Source organism: Littorina saxatilis, unplaced genomic scaffold, assembly GCF_037325665.1.
Source record: "Littorina saxatilis isolate snail1 unplaced genomic scaffold, US_GU_Lsax_2.0 scaffold_1426, whole genome shotgun sequence".
In the NCBI taxonomy this organism is placed as follows: domain Eukaryota; kingdom Metazoa; phylum Mollusca; class Gastropoda; order Littorinimorpha; family Littorinidae; genus Littorina; species Littorina saxatilis.
In genome coordinates this window covers 2501-27500 of record NW_027129449.1, presented here as the reverse complement: position 1 = coordinate 27500, position 25000 = coordinate 2501, and the positions used below count along the sequence as shown (strand labels likewise).

The following is a 25000-nucleotide window of genomic DNA, read 5'->3' as shown; positions in this document are numbered from 1 at the left end:
AAAGAGCCCCACGCTCAATGTCGCATTTTAATATATTCGATTAAACTCTCGTGCGTCTCAAAACTGTCACACTGACCAAGGAATGCAGGGAAACGGAACTTGACAAGTGTGTGGAAAAAAACACCATGCATGTGGCACAGTACAGAGGTCAGGGGGGGGGGGGGGGGGGGGGCGCGTTACTGAGGCTCGTTCGGTGTTGACATTTTTGGTTCTACCACTTAAATATGTTCGAGGGTAGAGCAACAACGATTAGGGATAGCACTTAACATTTTTAACACAGGCTAGTACTAATCACCCTGAACAACTTTTCTTCTTAAGGTGTTACGAGTGTGTTCGGGTTGCGGTTCTTGCTCATGTTTATACTCACTGAGTTACTTCCCTTGGATCTGGATCTGGATCTGGATCTGGATAACCCGCCTGGGTTGGTGGTTTGCGGGTGCGAATGCGTATACGCACGGTTCAGTGTGCTTTCGCGAAAGGGTGTGTCATATGCACGGCTAGAACTAAGATACTTCTTGATTTCAGTAAATAGTTTCATTACATGTCAACTAGTTCGTTTTTAAATGATTTTTTAGAGATCGCCAAGTGGTATTGTGTGAATAACATCATTCGATCGATTGTACGCACGGCGCCGTGCTTCTAGTAGCTCAGTCCATTCCTTCTTTCCGGTGTGGAAACAGACGTGTTTCTGGCGAAAGAATCGGCGTTTTCAACTCGCCATATCTTCATATTCATTCGGACTAGAACAACGAAATATAAATTTCTTGTAAAAAAAATCCCGAGCCTTGCGACTCTGGTAGTCATTTTCTTACGCGAAGCGGCCTTTGGTAGGTACGACAGTTTTAGTCCCAAGTATATCTAAAACGCACGTGGACGAGTTTTCAATGGCGTATTTGAAGTCTGTGAATGTTGTGATTACAAATCATTTCGGGGCACCCCTCAGTCTATACGTACAGACAAACAAATTGCATGGAACGAAAGTTGAGAGGCTGGACTGTAAGTTGTTGTTTTGACTTCTACAAATCTCGCAGGTCTTTTATGCAAAACAGACTCAAAATTGCATTGTTCACGCAAGTGTAGATCTAGATGACGAGACTATCGAAGGAATGGAATACACTTGCCTACAGATATAATAGACAGACACTGTCTATTTATATCTATGACTTACCCTAGCCCATATGTTAGAATAAAGAACATACTTTGCTCTTTTGAATGATGTATGATTTGGCACTGTACACAGGATTTTAGACCTGCCCCCGAAGTGATTTTTCCATAAACCCGTCAAAAAGCTCACTCTGTTTTGGCCGTAAAAAGCGCTCAAATGAAGTCAATTTCTAACCTATGTCGTGTGTTCGAAGGAGTACATCTCCGATGCCATTGCCTTGCAACCTCAAATAAATATATGTTAATAACCCGCTAAATGAACGTTTTTTTTAGTGTGAAATAGTCTAAAAGCCGGAGATTTGCTTCGTTTCTTTGCTGCGACACAAAACCAAAACCAACTATAGATCTGCGGTGACATTATGAGTTCGTTTTCGACATTGCAGTGAAGTTGCGTGGATCTTCGACGATTCCCGTTCGGTTTAATGTGGATAGAGCTTTGATTGAATGTAACTGCTTTGAAAAGTTACAACATGAGTCCTTGGGATCGATGTTTTTCGGTAAACTTCTTCGTATCCTTGACTTTACTTTTGACTTGAACAGATCCAGATCGGCTGGGGCTGTTGATCGCCTACACAGATCTATATGAAGTTGACTCGACACGGCGAACCGCCGAATCCGTGCCCTCTCGTCGGTCCTACCCCCAAATCCCTTACCAGCCTCAGACCCCACCTCACCATTCTGACCTCACTTGCGCACTATGTGTGATTATCCCTTCCTCATGAAAGAGAAAGTGGAGAAAGGGGAAAAATGAAGATTTTTTCTTACTACACAAGTCAGGGATAGTCAGGGATTGTTGACATGTACATTGTCAAGAGGTCAAAACAAATTTTAAAAGCTGTTGGACACTGCACTAGTGTTGCTCTAATCAAGGCGAGTCTGGAACAATAGGTCCACCCCACCAAAAAGTGAACATGGAATTAGTTATGATTTGTTTGGCCTTTTTGCTTGGGTACGGCCAAGTCAAAAAGGTGAATAGTCATAACAAGTTCAGTTTGGGGTCTTTTTCAAATCTGTTTGCTGCATCTTTTCTGTGACCATTCTGGCTATGCACTGACAGTCAAAAAAGTGAAGAAGGGGGAAAATGAAGATTTTGGGTGTTGGTTTTTTTTTGGACAAATTTTGAAGAAGGGAAAAAGGAAGATTTTGGGTGTTGTTTTTTTCTATGTCCAAAAAAGATTAGAAATATTCATAACAAATTCCGTTTTGGGTCTTTTTCAAATCTTTTTGATGCATCTTTTCTGTGACCATTGTGGCTATGCACTGACACACAAATAAGTGGAGAAAAGGGAGAAATGAAGATTTTTTTCTCACTGCACAACAGTCAGGGATTAGGGTTACATGTTTACATGTACATTGTCAAGAGGTCAAAACAAATTTTAAAAGCTGTTGAACACTGCACTAGTGTTGCTCTAATCAAGGCGAGTCTGGAACAATTGGTCCACCCCACCAAAAAGTGAACATGGAATTAGTTATGATTTTTTTTAGTCTTTTGGCTTGGGTACGGCCAAGTGAACAAGGTAGGAAAGGTTAGAAATAGTCATAACAAGTTCACTTTTGGGTCTTTTTCAAATCTGTTTGCTGCATCTTTTCTGTGACCATTGTGGCTATGCACTGACACTCAAAAAGGTGGAGAAAGGGGAAAAATGAAGATTTTGTTCTTACTATACAACAGTCAGGGATTGTTGACATGTACATTGTCAAGAGGTCAAAACAAATTTTAAAAGCTGTTGGACACTGCACTAGTGTTGCTCTAATCAAGGCGAGTCTGGAACAATAGGTCCACCCCACCAAAAAGTCAACATGGAATTAGTTATGATTTTTTTGGCCTTTTTGCTTGGGTACGGCCAAGTCAAAAAGGTGAGAGGGGTTACAAATAGTCATAACAAGTTCAGTTTGGGGTCTTTTTCAAATCTGGTTGATGCATCTTGTCTGTGACCATTGTGGCTATGCACTCAAAGTCAAAAAAGTGCAGAAAGGTGACAAATGAAGATTTTTCCTTCTTTCAAGACAATGTGTGATTTGGCACATTTTGCCTCAGTCTTTATCAAGAGCCTGTCTAACCCACTTTGAAGCTGTTGGAGACTGCAGTAGTGTTCCTTACATCAAGGCGAGTGCACAATGGTGCATTCTTCTTCTTCTTAGTGATAGGTAGCCAACATCAGCATGGTGATGAATCTGCTACGCTTGGGTGATGGTGGTTCCGGTCTATTGCTTGGTCAGGGGTGAAGTTCGGGGGGGGGGGGGGGAGGTTGGGGGTAGGGAGGGGGGGATGATGGGTCAGTGGAGAGTTGCCAGCCTGGCCTGAAAGGATGCCAGGGATGGCGCTGTGGCAGTTTCTACAGGCAGGCGGTTCCACTCTGGAATGGTGCGCGGGAAGAATGTTTTCTGCCTGTAGGCTGTCCTAGAGTGGGGGATTTCGTAGGACAGAGCGTGGGTCTGCCTGGTCGAGCACTTGGGTGGGCTTGGTTTTGGTGCGTGGTTGCTCTTCACTGCGACAAGGTCGTGGTGGACTTTGTAGAAGGTTGTTAGTCTCGCTCGCCTCCGTCTGCTCTCAAGCGTAGGCCACTCAAGGTCTTCGAGCATGTTGTTGACGCTGGAGGTCTGGCGGAAGCGATGCGACACCCATCTGGCTGCTCTTCTTTGGACCTTTTCGAGAGAGGCACTGTCTTCAGCGGTGTGTGGGTCCCATACTGGGCTGGCATACTCTAGGATGGGTCGTACTAGTGCCTTGTATGCAGCCGCCTTGACCTTCTTGTTGCTGAGCTTGATGTTGCGTCTAGCAAAGCCAAGTGCTCTGTTTGCCTTGTTGGTGATGTTGGCGATGTGGGTGTTCCACTTCAGGTCTTTGGTCAGGGTGACGCCGAGGTACTTAGCCTGGGTCTCCTCCTGGAGTTTCTGGCCGTGGAGCTGGTACTCGTATGGTAGGGTGGTACGGCGTCGGGTCATGTGTACGCCGGTGCATTTGGCAGGATGGAATGCCATCTTCCACTTCTGTTCCCAGGACGCCAGTCTGTCGAGGTCTGTTTGGAGGTTTTCTTGGTCCGCTGCTGTCTTGACACCCCCCCCCCCCCCTAATGTTCACTTTAATATCAATCAATCAATAGATATTCAGTCACAGTTTAACTAACTCATTCACCCTCATCACTCACTCATCCATCCATCACAACAACACTGTTTGATGCACAAACTGACTGCCTTCCGCCCTGGGAAGCCGCTTCGCTTCGCAATAACAACAACACTGAAAACTCGCCGGGAAATACCCCCACCACACGTAGTCACACGTGTGCTTGTTTCTTCCGACTAATATCAATTTTGGAGAAAAAAAAGGACAAAACTGGATGAAAAATTATACGGCCCCTGCAATCTCATTACTCTGAAAGGGGAACCGGAAGTGGCTGGTCCTCAGGTTTCGAAGTTGACCGATATTCCCACTAAAGTGACCTAGATCCAAAGCCAGCCAGCCATTGGAATGCCGCGAATTGTTGTTACAGCCCCTGACTTTTTTATGTACGGAATCCGGTAGTCTTTTTGTTGTTGTTAAATAATTATATTGCCAAACGTTATGACATTTTGGGATAATTGAAAAAGTTTCAATACACATTGGCTGAGCACCTGTGTGCTCAAAGGAAATGTCGCTTGTTTTTATTAAAACTAATTTTCAATGGTCATTCGTGCAAGCCGTCACACAAACATGCGTGCCTCTGTGCCTCTGTGAGTATGCGTGTGGCTGCTTTCATAGTTAGGGTGCAAGCGTTTTAATCATTTACCCCACACCAAAAGCCCCCCCACACACACACACACACACCCCGATACCTGTCAAATTCCCTCAGAATGCATGAACAATTCCGTTACCTCAGATCATCACCAGGAAAAATTCCTCCGCATCCAAAATATAGGACTTTAGATATCAGATACCGACTTTATGTAATGCGCTTCAAAATCATATTCGCAAAGAGAGAGAGAGAGAGAGAGAGAGAGAGAGAGAGAGAGAGAGAGAGAGAGAGAGAGAGAGAGAGAGAGAGAGAGAGAGAGAGAGAGAGAGAGAGAGAGAGAGAGAGAGGGAGAGAGAGAGAGAGAGAGAGAGAGAGAGAGAGAGAGAGAGAGAGAGAGAGAGAGAGAGAGAGAGAGAGAGAGAGAGAGAGCTGGACACGAAGAAGGGAAGCTACAATCGCCCCAGGCCATATATACTATTTGTTTCCTGAGCCTGGACCATTGAGACGGTTACCTCATAGATCTGTTCATTCTTCAGTGTGTCGGTGTCAAAAGTCCACACAACCGTTCTTTGTCCCGTTCCTGTACCAACCAAGGGCTGCTGCCACAACAATGGAACGCTGCGCAAACGGCCGTTCATGAGAGTGACTGCTGCAACAGCAAAACTTGTGTGAAACATAAGTAATCAATTTATCTACTTGACTATATTCACAACAGGGACCTATCACTCTGCTTTGCATGTTTTTATGCCTACGGATTTTCAAATACTCTGCAACACATGTAACCCAAATTCAACATGTGCCCGTACAATACCGCTGCTTTTATGAAAACATTGCTTCGGCCATGTTGATTTTAGCGACATGGTGGCCGCGTTTGAGTTTGAGCGAATTAATGTCCTCCTTGGTGGCGTGAAGGAGGGCTAGTTTGCTGTCAAAGCCCTCTTTAGAAAGTTCCTCCGCCACCGTGCTGGGGAGCTGCGCAGACCATTTGTCGAACCGAAAAGGATCTCCGCTGGATTCCATTCTAAGAGCTTGTGAAGAGCGCTGCTGCGACGCGGGCGCAGGTAAAAAGCCAAGTGAGCGGCCCACTGCTGGTCAGTCAAACATGCCTGACATCAGCTCACAATTTAAGACACAAATGCACCATAAAAGCATGCAGACCGAGGGGTTGTGACTGGTGGTACCCACCAGCCACAGGCACAGTAAAAAGAGAGTTTAAATTATATTTATACTAAATAACACTTTAATCAACCAATTTTCTTGTTGGAATTGTAAATCGCTTTGAGCTGTAAATCATGACTTGCGTTATAGAAAAGTGTTTTCTTTTCTATTTTTCATTGTTAGGTGGATTTCAGCGTTTTAGTACAAGCAGTGGCGAGCAAAGACTCACTCAATTTGTGTGTGCGCTTGAAAGCGCGCGCGTGTTTGTGTGTGTCAATGTGTGTGTGTGTGTGTGTGTGTGTGTGAGAGTAAGTGTGTGTGTGTGTGTGTGTGTGTGTGTGTGTGTGTGTGTGTGTGTGTGTGTGTGTGTGTGTGTGTGTGTGTGATCAAAAGTTGACGAGGGAGGGGGGTGGTTGGTGGGTTGGGATTGCGCCGGGGCACTAAGGACACTAATTGTTTGTAGTGCGATTCAGGCAAAACTACGGGACAGATGTTTATGTAACCTTGCAAACAAGTGTTCTGACCCCCACCCCTTCACCCTGATTCAAACTCATGTATCACAAGTCCAGCGCTCTACCAACTGACCTACAGCGCTCCCAAATGTGACCCTCCACCACGAAATGAGTCGCATGTCACCTTTGCATGATTTTCATATTTTTACATTTTCCTAAAGAGTCTTTTATGCTCTATCCAGTGGTGAAAACCGTTTTAGAAAAGAGCGAAAACTGTTTGAGTTATAAGCCTGTGACTAAGGTGACCCTCACACTGTTACCAGACACTCCCCGGACTTTTATTAAGCCTAGCGCAGAACCGCGCGAGGTGACATGCGACTCATTTCGTGGTGGAGGGTCACAAAGTATTTCTTTTTATCATTTTTGTCAGTCAAGATAATGGGGGTGGGGTTGGTACGGGAATAATAAATTATTGTGAAGCAGACAATAAGGCAACAACTTATTTTGTTTACAGGTATTGTATATGTATACAGTGAACTTAGCTGTGTTCAAGTTTAGTTATGTTTCTGTCGAGCGAATTTTTTTTAAATACGTTTTTACTACTAAAGGAGTTATAATTTAATGTGTACACCCTCGAGAAACCTCGATCATTTTCTGAAAATGCACGTTGATAAGTACCGTTTTATGATAAAGTTATACTCTCCATTCATTTATATACACAAACTAATGTTTCATTTATCATTTGTAGAGCTAAATATGTCAGTTGGGATCATGTTAAGAATCGCAGTGTTTTTCGCAAAATCGTACTTGACAACCCCCAGTAAAAAAAATTCTAAAAAAAAAGTTAATACGTCAACCTCTTTTTTTCTTTGCACAGATGTGTCCATATTGCTTAGAGGAACCTGTGCACAAAATGTGTAATGTTTCTTTCACGCGATTTGAACACACAAGTAACCCCTTAAGAATCGCAGTGTTTTTCACAAAATCGTACTTGACAACCCCCGGTAAAAAAATTCTACAAAAAAATTAATACGTCGACCACCTTTTTTGTTTGCACAGATGTGTCCATATTGCTTAGAGGAACCTGTGCACAAAATGTGTAATGTTTTTTTCACGCAAATTTTTTTTAAATACGTTTTTACTACTAAAGGAGTGGTAATTTTATGTGTACGCCCTCGATAAACCTCGATCATTTTCTGAAAATGCACGTTGATAAGTACCGTTTTATGATAAAGTTATACTCTCCATTCATTTATATACACAAACTAATGTCTCATTTATTATTTGTAGAGCTAAATATGTCAGTTGGGATCATATTAAAAATCGCAGTGTTTTTCGCAAAATCGTACTTGACAACCCCCAGTAAAAAAATTCTAAAAAAAAAGTTAATACGTCAACCTCTTTTTTTCTTTGCACAGATGTGTCCATATTGCTTAGAGGAACCTGTGCACAAAATGTGTAATGTTTCTTTCACGCGATTTGAACACACAAGTAACCCCTTAAGCACAATGTAAACGTTTGATTGTTTTTAAATAAATAAAAACGCCCCCCGCTAGCCACCCAGACAGACTATGCCCGGCAGTCAAGTTATTTGACGTAATATTCCCCTTTACAGACCTCGAAAACCTGAGCCATTCAGGTAGGAACAAGGAAAGTGTCTTGCAGTGGAGATACGTTTACAGGTAATATGACTAGATTATCTGAGGAAAACCCTACAATAAAACAAGTCGCGTAAGGCGAAATTACAACATTTAGTCAAGTAGCTGTCGAACTCACAGAATGAAACTGAACGCAATGCCATTTTTCAGCAAGACCGTATACTCGTAGCATCGTCAGTCCACCGCTCACGGCATAGGCAGTGAAATTGACAAGAAGAGCGGGGTAGTAGTTGCGCTGGGAAGGTTAGCAAGCTTTTCTGAACCTCTCTTCGTTTTAACTTTCTGAGCGTGTTTTTAATCCAAACATATCTTATATATATATGTTTTTGGAATCAGGAACCGACAAGGAATAAGATGAAAGTGTTTTTAAATTGATTTGAAAAAATTAGTTTTGATAATAATTTTTATATATTTAATTTTCAGAGCTTGTTTTTAATCCACATATAACATATTTATATGTTTTTGGAATCAGAAAATGATGGAGAATAAGATAAACGTAACTTTGGATCGTTTTATAAATTTTTATTTTTTTTTTACAATTTTCAGATTTTTAATGACCAAAGTCATTAATTAATTTTTAAGCCACCAAGCTGAAATGCAATACCGAACCCCGGGCTTCGTCGAAAATTACTTGACCAAAATTTGAACCAATTTGGTTGAAAAATGAGGGCGTGACAGTGCCGCCTCAACTTTCACGAAAAGCCGGATATGACGTCATCAAAGACATTTATCAAAAAAATGAAAAAAAAGTTCGGGGATTTCATGCCCAGGAACTCTCATGTCAAATTTCATAAAGATCGGTCCAGTAGTTTAGTCTGAATCGCTCTACACACACACACACACACACACACACACACACACGCACAGACACACACAATGTATACACCACACCCTCGTTTCGATTCCCCCTCGATGTTTTAATATTTAGTCAAAACTTGACTAAATATAACAAGTCGCGTAAGGCGAAAATACAATATTTAGTCAAGTAGCTGCCATTTTTCAGCAAGACCGTATACTCGTAGCATCGTCAGTCCATCGCTCATGGCAAAGGCAGTGAAATTGACAAGAAGAGCGGGGGAGTAGTTGCGCTAAGAAGGATAGCACGCTTTTCTGTACCTCTCTTTGTTTTAACTTTCTGAGCGTGTTTTTAATCCAAACATATCATATCTATATGTTTTTGGAATCAGGAACCGACAAGGAATAAGATGAAAGTGTTTTTAAATTGATTTCGACAATTTAATTTTGATAATAATTTTTATATATTTAATTTTCAGAGCTTGTTTGTAATCCGAATATAACATATTTATATGTTTTTGGAATCAGCAAATAATGGAGAATAAGATAAACGTAAATTTGGATCGTTTTATACATTTTATTTTTTTTTTACAATTTTCAGATTTTTAATGACCAAAGTCATTAATTAATTTTTAAGCCACCAAGCTGAAATGCAATACCGAACCCCGGGCTTCGTCGAAGATTACTTAACCAAAATTTCAACCAATTTGGTTGAAAAATGAGGGCGTGACAGTGCCGCCTCAACTTTCACGAAAAGCCGGATATGACGTCATCAAAGACATTTATCAAAAAAATGAAAAAAACGTTCGGGGATTTCATACCCAGGAACTCTCATGTCAAATTTCATAAAGATCGGTCCAGTAGTTTAGTCTGAATCGCTCTACACACACACACGCACACACGCACACACACCACGACCCTCGTTTCGATTCCCCCTCGATGTTAAAATATTTAGTCAAAACTTGAATAAATATAACAAGTCGCGTAAGGCGAAAATACAATATTTAGTCAAGTAGCTGTCGAACTCACAGAATGAAACTGAACGCAATGCCATTTTTCAGCAAGACCGTATACTCGTAGCATCGTCAGTCCACCGCTCATGGCAAAGGCAGTGAAATTGACAAGAAGAGCGGGGTAGTAGTTGCGCTAAGAAGGATAGCAGGCGTTTCTGTACCTCTCTTTGTTTTAACTTTCTGAGCGTGTTTTTAATCCAAACATATCATATCTATATGTTTTTGGAATCAGGAACCGACAAGGAATAAGATGAAAGTGTTTTTCAATTCATTTCGACAATTTAATTTTGATAATAATTTTTATATATTTAATTTTCAGAGCTTGTTTTTAATCCGAATATAACATATTTATATGTTTTTGGAATCAGCAAATGATGGAGAATAAGATAAACGTAAATTTGGATCGTTTTAAAAAAAAATAATTTTTTTTACAATTTTCAGATTTTTAATGACCAAAGTCATTAATTACTTTTTAAGCCACCAAGCTGAAATGCAATACCGAAGTCCGGGTTTCGTCGAAGATTACTTGACCAAAATTTCAACCAATTTGGTCAATTTGGTTGAAAAATGAGGGCGTGACAGTGCCGCCTCAACTTTCACGAAAAGCCGGATATGACGTCATCAAAGACATTTATCAAAAAAATGAAAAAAAGTATGGGGATTTCATACCCAGGAACTCTCATGTCAAATTTCATAAAGATCGGTCCAGTAGTTTAAATCGCTCTACACACACACACACACACACACACACACGCACAGACACACGCACATACACCACGACCCTCGTTTCGATTCCCCCTCGATGTTAAAATATTTAGTCAAAACTTGACTAAACATAAAACAAGTCGCGTAAGGCGAAAATACAATATTTAGTCAAGTAGCTGCCATTTTTCAGCAAGACCGTATACTCGTAGCATCGTCAGTCCACCGCTCATGGCAAAGGCAGTGAAATTGACAAGAAGAGCGGGGTAGTAGTTGCGCTAAGAAGGATAGCACGCTTTTCTGTACCTCTCTTTGTTTTAACTTTCTGAGCGTGTTTTTAATCCAAACATATCATATCTATATGTTTTTGGAATCAGGAACCGACAAGGAATAAGATGAAAGTGTTTTTAAATTGATTTGGACAATTTAATTTTGATAATAATTTTTATATATTTAATTTTCAGAGCTTGTTTTGAATCCGAATATAACATATTTATATGTTTTTGGAATCAGAAAATGATGGAGATTAAGATAAACGTAAATTTGGATCGTTTTATAAATTTTTATTTTTTTTTACAATTTTCCGATTTTTAATGACCAAAGTCATTAATTAATTTTTAAGCCACCAAGCTGAAATGCAATACCGAACCCCGGGCTTCGTCGAAGATTACTTGACCAAAATTTCAACCAATTTGGTTGAAAAATGAGGGCGTGACAGTGCCGCCTCAACTTTCACGAAAAGCCGGATATGACGTCATCAAAGACATTTATCAAAAAAATGAAAAAAACGTTCGGGCATTTCATACCCAGGAACTCTCATGTCAAATTTCGTAAAGATCGGTCCAGTAGTTTAGTCTGAATCGCTCTACACACACACACACACACACAGACAGACGCACATACACCATACCCTCGTTTCGATTCCCCCTCGATGTTAAAATATTTAGTCAAAACTTGACTAAATATAAAAAGAGGGCACACAACTGAGCTAGACCAACGGTGATTAATGTTCAAACTCCAAAATAGGTACTTTTTACATTTAGTCAAGTTTTGACTAAATATTTTAACATCGAGGGGGAATCGAAACGAGGGTCGTGGTGTATGTGCGTGCGTGTGTGCGTGCGTGTGTGTGTGTGTGTGTGTGTAGAGCGATTCAGACTAAACTACTGGACCGATCTTTATGAAATTTGACATGAGAGTTCCTGGGTATGAAATCCCCGAACGTTTTTTTCATTTTTTTGATAAATGTCTTTGATGACGTCATATCCGGCTTTTCGTGAAAGTTGAGGCGGCACTGTCACGCCCTCATTTTTCAACCAAATTGGTTGAAATTGGTTGAAATTTTGGTCAAGTAATCTTCGTCAAGTATTGCATTTCAGCTTGGTGGCTTAAAAATTAATTAATGACTTTGGTCATTAAAAATCTGAAAATTGTAAAAAAAAATAAAAATGTATAAAACGATCCAAATTTACGTTTATCTTATTCTCCATCATTTGCTGATTCCAAAAACATATAAATATGTTATATTCGGATTAAAAACAAGCTCTGAAATATAAATATATGAAAATTATTATCAAAATTAAATTGTCCAAATCAATTTAAAAACACTTTCCTCTTATTCCTTGTCGGTTCCTGATTCCAAAAACATATAGATATGATATGTTTGGATTACAAACACGCTCAGAAAGTTAAAACAAAGAGAGGTACAGAAAAGCGTGCTATCCTTCTTAGCGCAACTACTACCCCGCTCTTCTTGTCAATTTCACTGCCTTTGCCATGAGCGGTGGACTGACGATGCTACGAGTTTACGGTCTTGCTCAAAAATGGCAGCTACTTGACTAAATATTGTATTTTCGCCTTACGCGACTTGTTTGTTTTTACTGTTACGTGTTAGCCATTTTACCTCCCCTTGACCATCAGCCACTCGTACACTCCGTAAAACACAGTTAAACTTTAACACGTAAGGACCAAGTGAGTATGTCAACAAACTGAAACTAAAAGTAAAGGAAATGTGTAGTCCTGATTAGATGCCAACCTTCCGTAATAGACCAACTCCACAAAGAAATATGTCTGATGTGCACGGGTTGGGAAAATGTGACTACTCCAGCGTTTAGTGAGACAAGCTTTCCACACGAGCCCCTTGTTCACATCCCTCGCTAGTGACTGGCCTTTAATGGTGCACGAGAACATCTGCCTCAATTAAAGCAAGATAATGCACTTTTTTCACAACCAATGCAAACCCCACAGAGTTATTTACCGTCTTTTCCCGACATACACCACCACGTGACGAGCATGCTGAACTCTTAGCTAACTGCGGAGGGTAGCCTATGTTAGCTCAGCCCAAAACAGATTGAGTTATTTCCAGACAAAGCGGGACAACTTCGACACATTATGCAAGGTTCAGAGAGTTATTGAGGATGCTGATGATGATGTGAGTTATTCCCAGAGAAAGCCTGACTGCTTCGGCACATTATCCAAGGTTCAGAGAGTTATTGAGGATGCTGATGATGATGTGAGTTATTTCCAGACAAAGCCTGACAGCTTCAACAACGCTATGCAAGGTTCAGAGAGCTATCTAAGGGCAGGAACTACCATAAAAATACGCCGTTTTTCAATTCAAGTCATGTGACCACAACATTCATGAAACTGAACTGTGTGTGTTACATTTGGTGTACATGTGTTTGAATGTAAGTAGAATAATACTATTATGATAAAAAGAGAGTCAACTTTAAGATTGACATAGTAAAAGTTATTAATGAAAAATAAACAAAGCGATGAATCAAAACATGTTAGTTCATGGATGACAAGATACTCTCACAACTATTCATCATAATGATTTAAAGTTTTGCAGAAATGCTTTAGATGTTCTGATACGGATAAGCTCTAGGAAAAACAGTTACATTGATACAAATGTTGACTTTGTGGGTATATAATTTATGAAACATGAACATGTGTATATATTTAAATTTGTTCCCAAGAGCTTATCATTTCGAACAAATCATTGATCAGCATGTCTTAAACATTTCTCAGCCCAAACCAAATTGAGTTATTTTCAGACAAAGCCTGACAACTTCGGCAAATTATCCAAGGTTTAGAGAGTTATTTAAGCATGCTGATAATAACGTGAGTTATTCCCAGAGAAAGCCTGACTGTTTCAGCAATTTATCCAAGGTTCAGAGAGTAAGGATGCTGATGATGATAATTATGTGAATGAAGCAAGACAAGAAAACCACGTCCGTCTTTTGTTTTCCTCCAGACATTGCTAACACTAATAGTTTAAATTATGTTTTCTCTCCAAATGGGAAATATCAGTATGATTTAAATGAGAACAGTAAGTGTCAAACGAATATCTTCCAGATGCCAAGTGTACATAAATAACACAAGTTGTACGATCCTCACCGAAAACTGTTAAATTGCAGCTCGTTGGTAACACAAGGTGTACTATCCTCACCGAACACTGTTAACTTGCAGCTCGTTGGTAACACAAGTTGTACGATCCTCACCGAACACTGTTAAATTGCAGCTCGTTGGTAACACAAGGTGTACGATCCTCACCGAACACTGTTAAATTGCAGCTCGTTGGTAACACAAGTTGTACGATCCTCACCGAAAACTGTTAAATTGCAGCTCGTTGGTAACACAAGTTGTACGATCCTCACCGAAAACTGTTAACTTGCAGCTCGTTGGTAACACAAGGTGTACGATCCTCACCGAACACTGTTAAATTGCAGCTCGTTGGTAACACAAGTTGTACGATCCTCACCGAACACTGTTAACTTGCAGCTCGTTGGTAACACAAGGTGTACGATCCTCACCGAACACTGTTAAATTGCAGCTCGTTGGTAACACAAGGTGTACGATCCTCACCGAACACTGTTAAATTGCAGCTCGTTGGTAACACAAGGGGTACGATCCTCACCGAAAACTGTTAACTTGCAGCTCGTTGGTAACACAAGTTGTACGATCCTCACCGAACACTGTTAAATTGCAGCTCGTTGGTAACACAAGGTGTACGATCCTCACCGAACACTGTTAAATTGCAGCTCGTTGGTAACACAAGTTGTACGATCCTCACCGAACACTGTTAACTTGCAGCTCGTTGGTAACACAAGGTGTACGATCCTCACCGAACACTGTTAACTTGCAGCTCGTTGGTAACACAAGTTGTACGATCCTCACCAAACACTGGTAAATTGCAGCTCGTTGGTAACACAAGGTGTACGATCCTCACCGAACACTGTTAACTTGCAGCTCGTTGATAACACAAGGTGTACGATCCTCACCGAACACTGTTAACTTGCAGCTCGTTGGTAACACAAGTTGTACGATCCTCACCGAACACTGTTAAATTGGAGCTCGTTGGTAACACAAGGTGTACGATCCTCACCGAACACTGTTAACTTGCAGCTCGTTGGTAACACAAGGTGTACGATCCTCACCGAACACAGTTAACTTGCAGCTCGTTGGTAACACAAGGTGTACGATCCTCACCGAACACTGTTAACTTGCAGCTCGTTGGTAACACAAGTTGTACGATCCTCACCGAAAACTGTTAAATTGCAGCTCGTTGGTAACACAAGGTGTACGATCCTCACCGAACACTGTTAAATTGCAGCTCGTTGGTAACACAAGGTGTACGATCCTCACCGAACACTGTTAAATTGCAGCTCGTTGGTAACACAAGTTGTACGATCCTCACCAAACACTGTTAACTTGCAGCTCGTTGGTAACACAAGGTGTACGATCCTCACCGAACACTGTTAACTTGCAGTTCGTTGGTAACACAAGTTGTACGATCCTCACCGAACACTGTTAAATTGCAGCTCGTTGGTAACACAAGGTGTACGATCCTCACCGAACACTGTTAACTTGCAGCTCGTTGGTAACACAAGGTGTACGATCCTCACCGAACACTGTTAACTTGCAGCTCGTTGGTAACACAAGTTGTACGATCCTCACCGAACACTGTTAACTTGCAGCTCGTTGGTAACAGAAGGTGTACGATCCTCACCGAACACTGTTAACTTGCAGCTCGTTGGTAACACAAGTTGTACGATCCTCACCGAAAACTGTTAAATTGCAGCTCGTTGGTAACACAAGGTGTACGATCCTCACCGAACACTGTTAAATTGCAGCTCGTTGGTAACACAAGTTGTACGATCCTCACCGAAAACTGTTAAATTGCAGCTCGTTGGTAACACAAGTTGTACGATCCTCACCGAAAACTGTTAAATTGCAGCTCGTTGGTAACACAAGGTGTACGATCCTCACCGAACACTGTTAAATTGCAGCTCGTTGGTAACACAAGGTGTACGATCCTCACCGAACACTGTTAAATTGCAGCTCGTTGGTAACACAAGGTGTACGATCCTCACCGAACACTGTTAAATTGCATCTCGTTGGTAACACAAGTTGTACGATCCTCACCGAACACTGTTAAATTGCAGCTCGTTGGTAACACAAGTTGTACGATCCTCACCGAAAACTGTTAAATTGCAGCTCGTCGGTGGATAAGGTTTGCCGTCCACAACAACATGCAGTATGTAGACACCCTCGAGGTCAGTTGTAGCGTGTGGGGAGACCAAGACGATCTCGTTTCCATCAATTCCCTCTGAACTGAAGTGACTGTCTGGGTATTCGCACACTATCGTTGAATTTGGTTTCTGTCGCTCACAACGAAGAACCTCAGCTGACAAAACAATAAAGAAAAAAGTGATGTTACAGTTATGCCAAAGGAACTGAACAACACATCAATGTAATGCCTATACATTGAAATCTGCCACCTACACCCAGTAAATGTCCCCCGCTTAGCGATTGGGGATAAACAAGGCACAAGGAACGTCGGACAAGCATGTACGTGTGAGTTTACCTTATACGCATTTTCCTTGAATGACTACCGAAGTCTGTGTTGATGTAATTGATGATGCGTTTATTATAATTTGTTTTCGTTTTGAATGTATTGATTGGCTTAATAGTTCCTTGCTTGATCAGATCAATGATTAAATGACTTATTACATGGTCTATCGACGGTGTTGATTGATGCATGTGAACAGGCCATAAGCAGAGTTCGTTGTTATATATGCAATAATTTGCCCTGTGTGTCTGCGTTGTGTTATTATGAAGTCATTCCTCGATCAAATGTTTACAATGCTATTTACCGTGCCCCTCTCGTTGTATTTTGACCACAAAGAAATCTGTTTTTGCATTCATCTGATTCGTGAGGTTGAAGGCTATGCGTCCTGTCATGCCTTCCACGATTGGTACAGAGCTGCATGTTGTTGCTGGAAACAAAGACAACAGTTACAGAAAATGTCAATCCAGTTTTACGCAGAAATCACTGTTCTGTTTCAGCGATAAAAAAAAGGTTCGGGCATTGTTACCACTGATACTTTATTGTGCGTTTACCGTAGAAAAGTGGAATGCATTTCAACCACCTCAGCCCGACAATACCTCTAATATTACGAGAAACAACAATCCATATTTGCGTTGAGCCACGACAATTCAAATCCTATGCAAACATTCAAACAATGGCAACAACGATTTTGGCATATTGGCTGTATGAGCTACATACACAGACATTATATGCTATTGTATAGAAGTAGTATGCATATGTGTTAGGAAACGCTGCCGTTGCTGAGCTTTGGTTCGGTTTTGTGTGTTGCATGTGGTTGACTTATTTGTACTTTGTGGGAAAGTACCGATATTATATTTTGTAAACACAATATTTATGCTTGGACGAGAATGCAGGTGAACTTTCTAGTCCTGTCAAAACAAGTTGTTTACCATGCTGATTTAGTGTGAGTTCGTGGCGTTCGATCGGATTAAGGGCGTCGGCACCTTTTGATGTACGTCACAGAGAACGTCACCATTCTAGTCCATGGGCGGTTCGCATATAATGTAGTTGTATCATGTTCGGTCTGGAATATTCTCGAGATTGAGTATTTACTATATATGCCAGCGCGATTTGAATGTTAAAAAAAGCTTCTATTTGAGTTCTGCTAGATGTGCAGTTGTATGTATGTAATGCTAAATAAATCCTCGAACTCAATTTGACGAGTTGTTTTCTGCTGCTGCGAAGACGGGCGACGTAGAATAAAAGAACACAACTATACGACATTTGAGAACTTGTGGCAATCTCAAGTGTCGTGTAACAATTGGGGGCCAAGCCGGGATCTACGTTTAACGCCAAGGGTTTTCCAGCAACAAGGACCAGTGTCAAGACAGTCACAGGAGGTAGCCATCAATCGGGTGTATCCTGAGGGATCAGTATTGAGACTACGGAACCGTGGATTCGGTGTGACTGGTGAAGAGTTTGGTAATCGCCGCAGCTCGGTACGGTGAGCGACGCCGGAGTGTATCGGGATTACAGAGGTTAGCTGCCGTTTGGACGAGACGGACTTCGTCGCGGAGCTAGTGCATTAATACTACGAAATACGACTGGGGTACGTCGTGTACGTATCGTGAGCAGAGTGCGCCGTCACGTTAGACGAGGAGGGTGGCAGCCTGCGTCTACGAAGGTGAACAGCGACGAGAGAAGCATCGGAGGTGCAGTAGAGACTGTGTTCTTTTAGAAGACTACATTCGTCTACGTTCGTGGCTGTGAAAGAATACAGACGAACGCACCGGAAAAGACCAGAATGGCTGAGTTCTGGGCAAAAGGAGTTGAACTGGGACTGAAAGGCAAGCAGCTGACGGAGTTCGTCGAGTCCCAGACACGACTGCTGGCGCAGCGTGAAGAAAGACAAGCGCAGCGTGAGCGTGAAGAAAGACAAGCGCAGCGTGAAGAAAAAGAAAGACAAGCGCAGCGTGAAGAAAGACAAGCGCAGCGTGAAGATAAAGAAAGACAAGCGCAGCGTGAAGAAAGAGAAAGAGAAGCACAGCGTGAAGAAAGGCAAATTGAGCTGAAACGCTTAGAGCTCCAGATAGAAATGGAGACGAAACGCTTAGAGCTTCAGACAGAAATGGTGCGTGTTCAAAGTGAGCACGAGGCACCACGCCAAAGAGATAACCAGCAGCAAATGTTACACAGGGCACCGAAACTTCCAGCATTCGCTGACGGGAAGGACCAGATCGACTGCTACCTTGCAAGATTCGAGAGGTTCGCTGAGAGTGCTAGATGGCAGCGCGACGACTGGGCGATTCAACTCAGCGCACATTTGACTGGGGCAGCACTTGAGGTCTACACTAGACTCTCAAATGATGACGCCAGAGACTATGATGTACTGAAGGAAGCTCTGTTGCGTTGCTACAACTTCACTGAAAGGGGCTACCGTCAACGCTTCCGCGAATGCCAGCCATTGTCTGGAGAGACACCGAGCCAGTTTGTGGAGCGCCTGTCGTCATACCTGCAGAAGTGGGTGGAGTTATCAGGTGAAGAGCAGTCATACGAGAGTCTGCGGGACTTGATCGTGAAGGAGCAGTTCCTTAATGCCTGCCCGAAGGACCTGGCAACCCGCTTGGAAGAGCAAAAACTGCGGGGTTTGAAGGACATTACTGATGCTGCTGAGCGTTATCTCATTGCTCATGGAAGGACCCTGGGGACGTCAAAGTCATCGAAACCTTTCCAGAAGAGTGGGAACCAGAAAAACCAACCTGTCAAGGGACAAACTGAGTCCGCACCATCATCCAATGAAGGGCAGAACATAACGTGTTTCCATTGCAATGCCAAGGGCCACCGAGTCGCCAACTGTCCCCAAAAGAAAAATAACGGACATGTCAATGACAAAGCGCAAGAACATCGACGGAGATATTACGACAACAAGAGGCAAACGAGTGGCTCGAACCAACAAGTATGTGCGAGCAGCGTCATACTTCCAAGGGCTGCCGAGCAAGTGGCTACACCATCGGACGTGGAAGAATGTATATCTGATGGCCAGCTTCTACTCGCCAATGGCAGGTCAATCTCTGTCGTCGCCAGCGCAGCTGTGTCAGTGTCGAACATGCCCGTGTCGAAGGGATTTGTTGAGAAGCAGGAAGTGACTGTTCTCAGAGATTCGGGCTGCAATGGAGTCATTGTCAAAGATGATCTGGTGCCAACAGAGAAATTCACTGGTGACTTCAAGTGGACGCTCATGGCTGACAGCAAATGCGTGAAGGCACCAGTGGTAAAAATCCAGATCGATACTCCATACTTCACCGGTGAAGTTGAGGCCGTCTGCCTGAAGAAGCCCTTGTACGATCTACTAATTGGGAACATTGGGGGTGCGAGACGTCCTGATGACCCTGATGTCGAATGGAGAATGGGCGCAGCTCAGCCTGCTGTTGAGGAGGAAGACCCACTGCCATTCGCGAATGAAGATATCAGCGAACTGTTACGAGATGACAGAGCAACTGTGCATCGCCGCGACCAGCCGCAGGTTGTAAGCGCTGTGACGACCAGAGCCCAGGCGAAGAAGGACAAAACAACTACGCCACTCAGGGTCACCAACAGTTCTGCAACTGCTGTCGTGGACAGGGATCAGCTGATTCAGCTACAGGAAGCTGATTCGACCTTAACAAAGTACAGGAGTCGTCCTGTCAAGGAGATGACTAAGGGCGAAGGCACTGTGCAATTTGAAGTAAAGGCCAAGATCCTGTACAGAGTGTTCCAGCACGCGAGAGTCAACGGTGGGAAGCCATTACGTCAAGTTCTGGTGCCTCAACCACTTAGGCGCCAGGTGATGGAGGTGGCCCACGACTCTATTATGGGAGGTCACCTGGGTGTCAAGAAGACATCGGACAGAATCCAGGCTGCGTTTTACTGGCCAGGACTGCATGCAGATGTGACTCGATTCTGCCGATCGTGCGATATTTGCCAGAAAACCATACCTCGAGGAAGGGTCCCGAAAGTGCCGTTGCAGAAGATGCCTTTGATCGACCGACCTTTCAAGAGGGTGGCCATTGACCTCATCGGCGAGATAAAACCGCCAAGTGAAGCGGGTCATCGTTGGGTACTGACCCTGGTAGACTATGCAACCAGGTACCCAGAAGCCGTGCCTCTGAAGAAAATTGACACCGAGACTGTTGCCGAGGCACTTGTGGACATTTTCAGCAGAATTGGGGTTCCTGAAGAGATCCTCACAGACTTGGGAACACAGTTTGTCTCTGAATGCATGGAAGAGGTCAACAGGCTGCTGAGCATTCGTCACTTGACTACGACACCCTATCACCCGATGTGCAATGGGCTGGTCGAAAAATTCAATGCGACGCTGAAGTCCACGCTGAAGAAACTATGCAGTGAGCAGCCAAGGCAGTGGCATCGCTACATCAATGCCTTGCTGTTTGCATACAGGGAGGTGCCACAAGAGTCAACTGGATTCTCCCCGTTCGAGCTGATGTACGGGCGGACCGTGAGAGGCTCGATGCAGATACTAAAGGAATTGTGGACGAAAGATGTGGACACACCTGAAGTGAAGAACAGTTACCAGTACGTGTTCGAGTTGCGAGAGAAACTGGAGGAGACTCTCGAGATTGCGAGAGAAAACTTGAGAAAATCTCAGGATAGCGGAAAGCACTACTACGACCGCAAAGCCGTAAACAGGAAGTTTACACCAGGTAACAAAGTGCTGATACTGCTTCCCACTGATCACAACAAACTACTGATGCAGTGGAAAGGCCCATACGAGGTTGAGGCCGTGGTAGGGATGAACGACTACAAGGTGAATGTCGGCAAGAAGTCCAAGATCTACCACGCTAACCTCCTGAAACTGTATGTGGAGAGACCTCCGGAAGCAGTACAGGTCGCAGCAAGTGTGGAAGAACCAGCCGAACTAGACGAGTTCGACGGTGAGGAACTACTGGAGTTGGGAGACCTCCACAATAAAGAGGGAGTGGATGACGTCAAGTTAGGACCTGACCTGACAGAAGACCAGCAGAAGGAGCTGCATGATTTTATGGGCGACTTCTCCCATAGGTTCTCTGATGTTCCAGGCTCTACGTCCTTGGTCGAACATGAAGTCCACCTCACATCTGACGTTCCTGTTCGCTCAAAACCATACCCTATCCCGTTTCAGGCTCGGGAATCCTTGAAGAAGGACATCGACAACATGTTGAAGATGGGAGTCATTCGTGAATCATCATCCCCTTACTCATCTCCCGTTGTTGTTGTCAAGAAGAAAGACGGCACAAACAGGGTATGCATTGACTTCAGGAAAGTGAATAAGATCACCGTGTTTGACCCTGAACCAATGCCGACGGCAACTGATCTATTCCGACAGTTAACCGGCAGTAAGATCTTCTCAAAGATCGATCTCAGTAAGGGATATTGGCAGATTCCTGTGCGCGAAGAGGACATACCAAAGACCGCCTTTGCAACTCCAGACGGAACGTATGAGTGCCTGCGGATGCCTTTTGGCATGGTGAACAGTGGTGCTACCCTTAAGAGGGGAATGCGAAAAATGCTCAAAGGAATGAAGAATGTTGTGTACTACTGGGATGATCTGCTAGTCCACACGGAGACCTTTGCGGAGCATCTGGAGACTTTGAGGGAACTGTTTTCCCGCCTGACAAAAGCCAATCTGACCGTGAGGCCCAGCAAGTGCATTTTGGGGACCGACAACGTTGACTTCATAGGTCATTCACTGAAGGAAGGTCAAAAGGGGCTTTTGTTGGAAAACGTCACCAAGATCCTCAATGCGCCACGTCCTGAAACCAAGAAGCAGGTGCGATCCTTCCTTGGATTGGCTGGGTACTACAGAGAGTTCATTCCAAACTTCGCCGCCATAACGGCGCCTTTGTCGGACATGACCCGAAAAGGATGCCCCAACCGAATACTCTGGGGACCAGCTCAGGAGAAGGCATACCAGACCGTGCGCGACCTGATGTCACGAGACCCGGTGCTACGCCTTCCTGATACTGCCAAAGAGTTCATCTTGCGTACAGACGCATCGGACGAAGGGATTGGCGCCATGCTGATGCAAGAGCATGGAGGTAAACCGTTTCCGGTCAGCTATGCCAGCAAGAAGCTGTCAGGAGCCGAGAAGAACTACTCGACCATGGAGAAAGAGTGTTTAGCCATCGTGTGGGGAATCAAGAAATTTGAACTCTACCTCCAAGGGGTGAAATTCGTGCTTCAGACTGATCACAAACCCCTCACCTACCTGAACTCTGCGAAGTTTGTGAATAATCGTATCATGAGGTGGGTGATGTATTTGCAGAACTTTGATATGCGAGTGGAATCGATCAAGGGTTCAGACAATGTTGGAGCAGATTTTCTCAGCCGAGTATGTGAGTTAAACTGTGTTCATTCTCCAACAGACTGATGTACACATACCTGGATTTCAATCTGTTATGTATACATAATATGTGTATAGGTAGCGTTTCAATGATTGAAAGAAATTAGGTAAATTTCTTCTGGTGTTGGGGGTAATGTTAGGAAACGCTGCCGTTGCTGAGCTTTGGTTCGGTTTTGTGTGTTGCATGTGGTTGACTTATTTGTACTTTGTGGGAAAGTACCGATATTATATTTTGTAAACACAATATTTATGCTTGGACGAGAATGCAGGTGAACTTTCTAGTCCTGTCAAAACAAGTTGTTTACCATGCTGATTTAGTGTGAGTTCGTGGCGTTCGATCGGATTAAGGGCGTCGGCACCTTTTGATGTACGTCACAGAGAACGTCACCATTCTAGTCCATGGGCGGTTCGCATATAATGTAGTTGTATCATGTTCGGTCTGGAATATTCTCGAGATTGAGTATTTACTATATATGCCAGCGCGATTTGAATGTAAAAAAAAGCTTCTATTTGAGTTCTGCTAGATGTGCAGTTGTATGTATGTAATGCTAAATAAATCCTCGAACTCAATTTGACGAGTTGTTTTCTGCTGCTGCGAAGACGGGCGACGTAGAATAAAAGAACACAACTATACGACATTTGAGAACTTGTGGCAATCTCAAGTGTCGTGTAACAATATGAATTTGATAGTATAAAGCGAACACACACACACGCGCACACACACACACACACACACACACACACACACACACACACACACACACACCCATGCACACACACACACACACACACACACACACATACACACACACACACACACACACACACACACACACACACACACACACACACACCCCACACCCCGTACATACATAAACGATCTGTTATTTAAAAAAGACGAAAAAATTCAAAAATTGCTTGGAGCCTTTGTTTTTAATTGTTTCAATATTGAATGAAATAATTTGTACATTATTTATCCATTCATTTATTGTACAACTTGTGTCAATATCCTTAAGGGTTGATGACAATAAATTCTATTCTATTCTATTCTATTCTATTCTATTCTACATACACACCCACACACACACATGCACACACACATACACACACAGACACACACACATACATACACACACATACACACACATACGCACACACATACACACACACACACACACACACACACACACACACACACACACACACACACACACACACCTTCATTCTCTGCCAAAGTTGTCTGCAGTTCCTCCAGATACAAGAGAACACAGAGGCTTATCAAGATGTTGACGACCATGGCAACCTGCAAAATAGAGAACACAGAGGCTTATCAAGATGTTGACGACCATGGCAACCTGCACAATAGAGAATGACGACCATGGCAACCTGCAAAATAGAGAATGACGACCATGGCAACCTGCAAAATAGAGAATGACGACCATGGCAACCTGCAAAATAGAGAATGACGACCATGGCAACCTGCAAAATAGAGAATGACGACCATGGCAACCTGCAAAATAGAGAACACAGAGGCTTATCAAGATGTTGACGACCATGGCAACCTGCACAATAGAGAACACAGAGGCTTATCAAGATGTTGACGACCATGGCAACCTGCACAATAGAGAAAAACAGACACAAACGTGGACACACATTGCACAGAAAATATATCAGGTTTCTGTTTACACTCCTAATCTGGTTTAGCATGTGTCTCTTTGTCTGTCCGTGTTGACTGTATGCATGTATGCCTGTTTGTCTGTCTCTCTGTATACGTGTCTGTCTGTCCGCATGTCTGTATTCATGTCTGTTTGTCTGTCTCTCTGTATACTTGTCTGTATGTCTGTATGTCTGTCTGTCTGTCTGTCTGTCTGTATGTGGGTATGTCGGGATGTCGGTATGTGTGACTGTCTGCTTGTCTGCCGGTCTATTTGCCTGTTTACCTTTCTGTCTGCATCTCTGTCTCTTTCTCTCTCTTTCAAATGATATGAGTAACTTGTGTAATGCCAAGTTATCATATTCCGAAATTAAGCTAAATATTAAAGTACTAGAGGAATACCCGCTTCGCCGGGTAGCCGGCTTCGCCGGGAAGAAGTACTTAGAGCCGTACGCCGGCTTTGCCAGGTGCGAACAATG

General features: G+C 43.1%; 1 protein-coding gene across 1 annotated transcript in view; it reads right to left on the bottom strand.

The window, feature by feature from the left end:
• LOC138957726 (uncharacterized) overlaps positions 1-25000 on the bottom strand; it is a 27680-nt gene that overhangs the window by 1079 nt on the left and 1601 nt on the right. Inside the window, exons 2-4 of the mRNA XM_070328786.1 lie at positions 24086-24170; positions 16814-16936; positions 16135-16344 (exon numbers count right to left, since the gene is read on the bottom strand). Of these exons, the coding sequence (XP_070184887.1) occupies positions 16135-16344; positions 16814-16936; positions 24086-24170 (418 nt within the window). The remainder of the gene's footprint in view (positions 1-16134; positions 16345-16813; positions 16937-24085; positions 24171-25000) is intronic.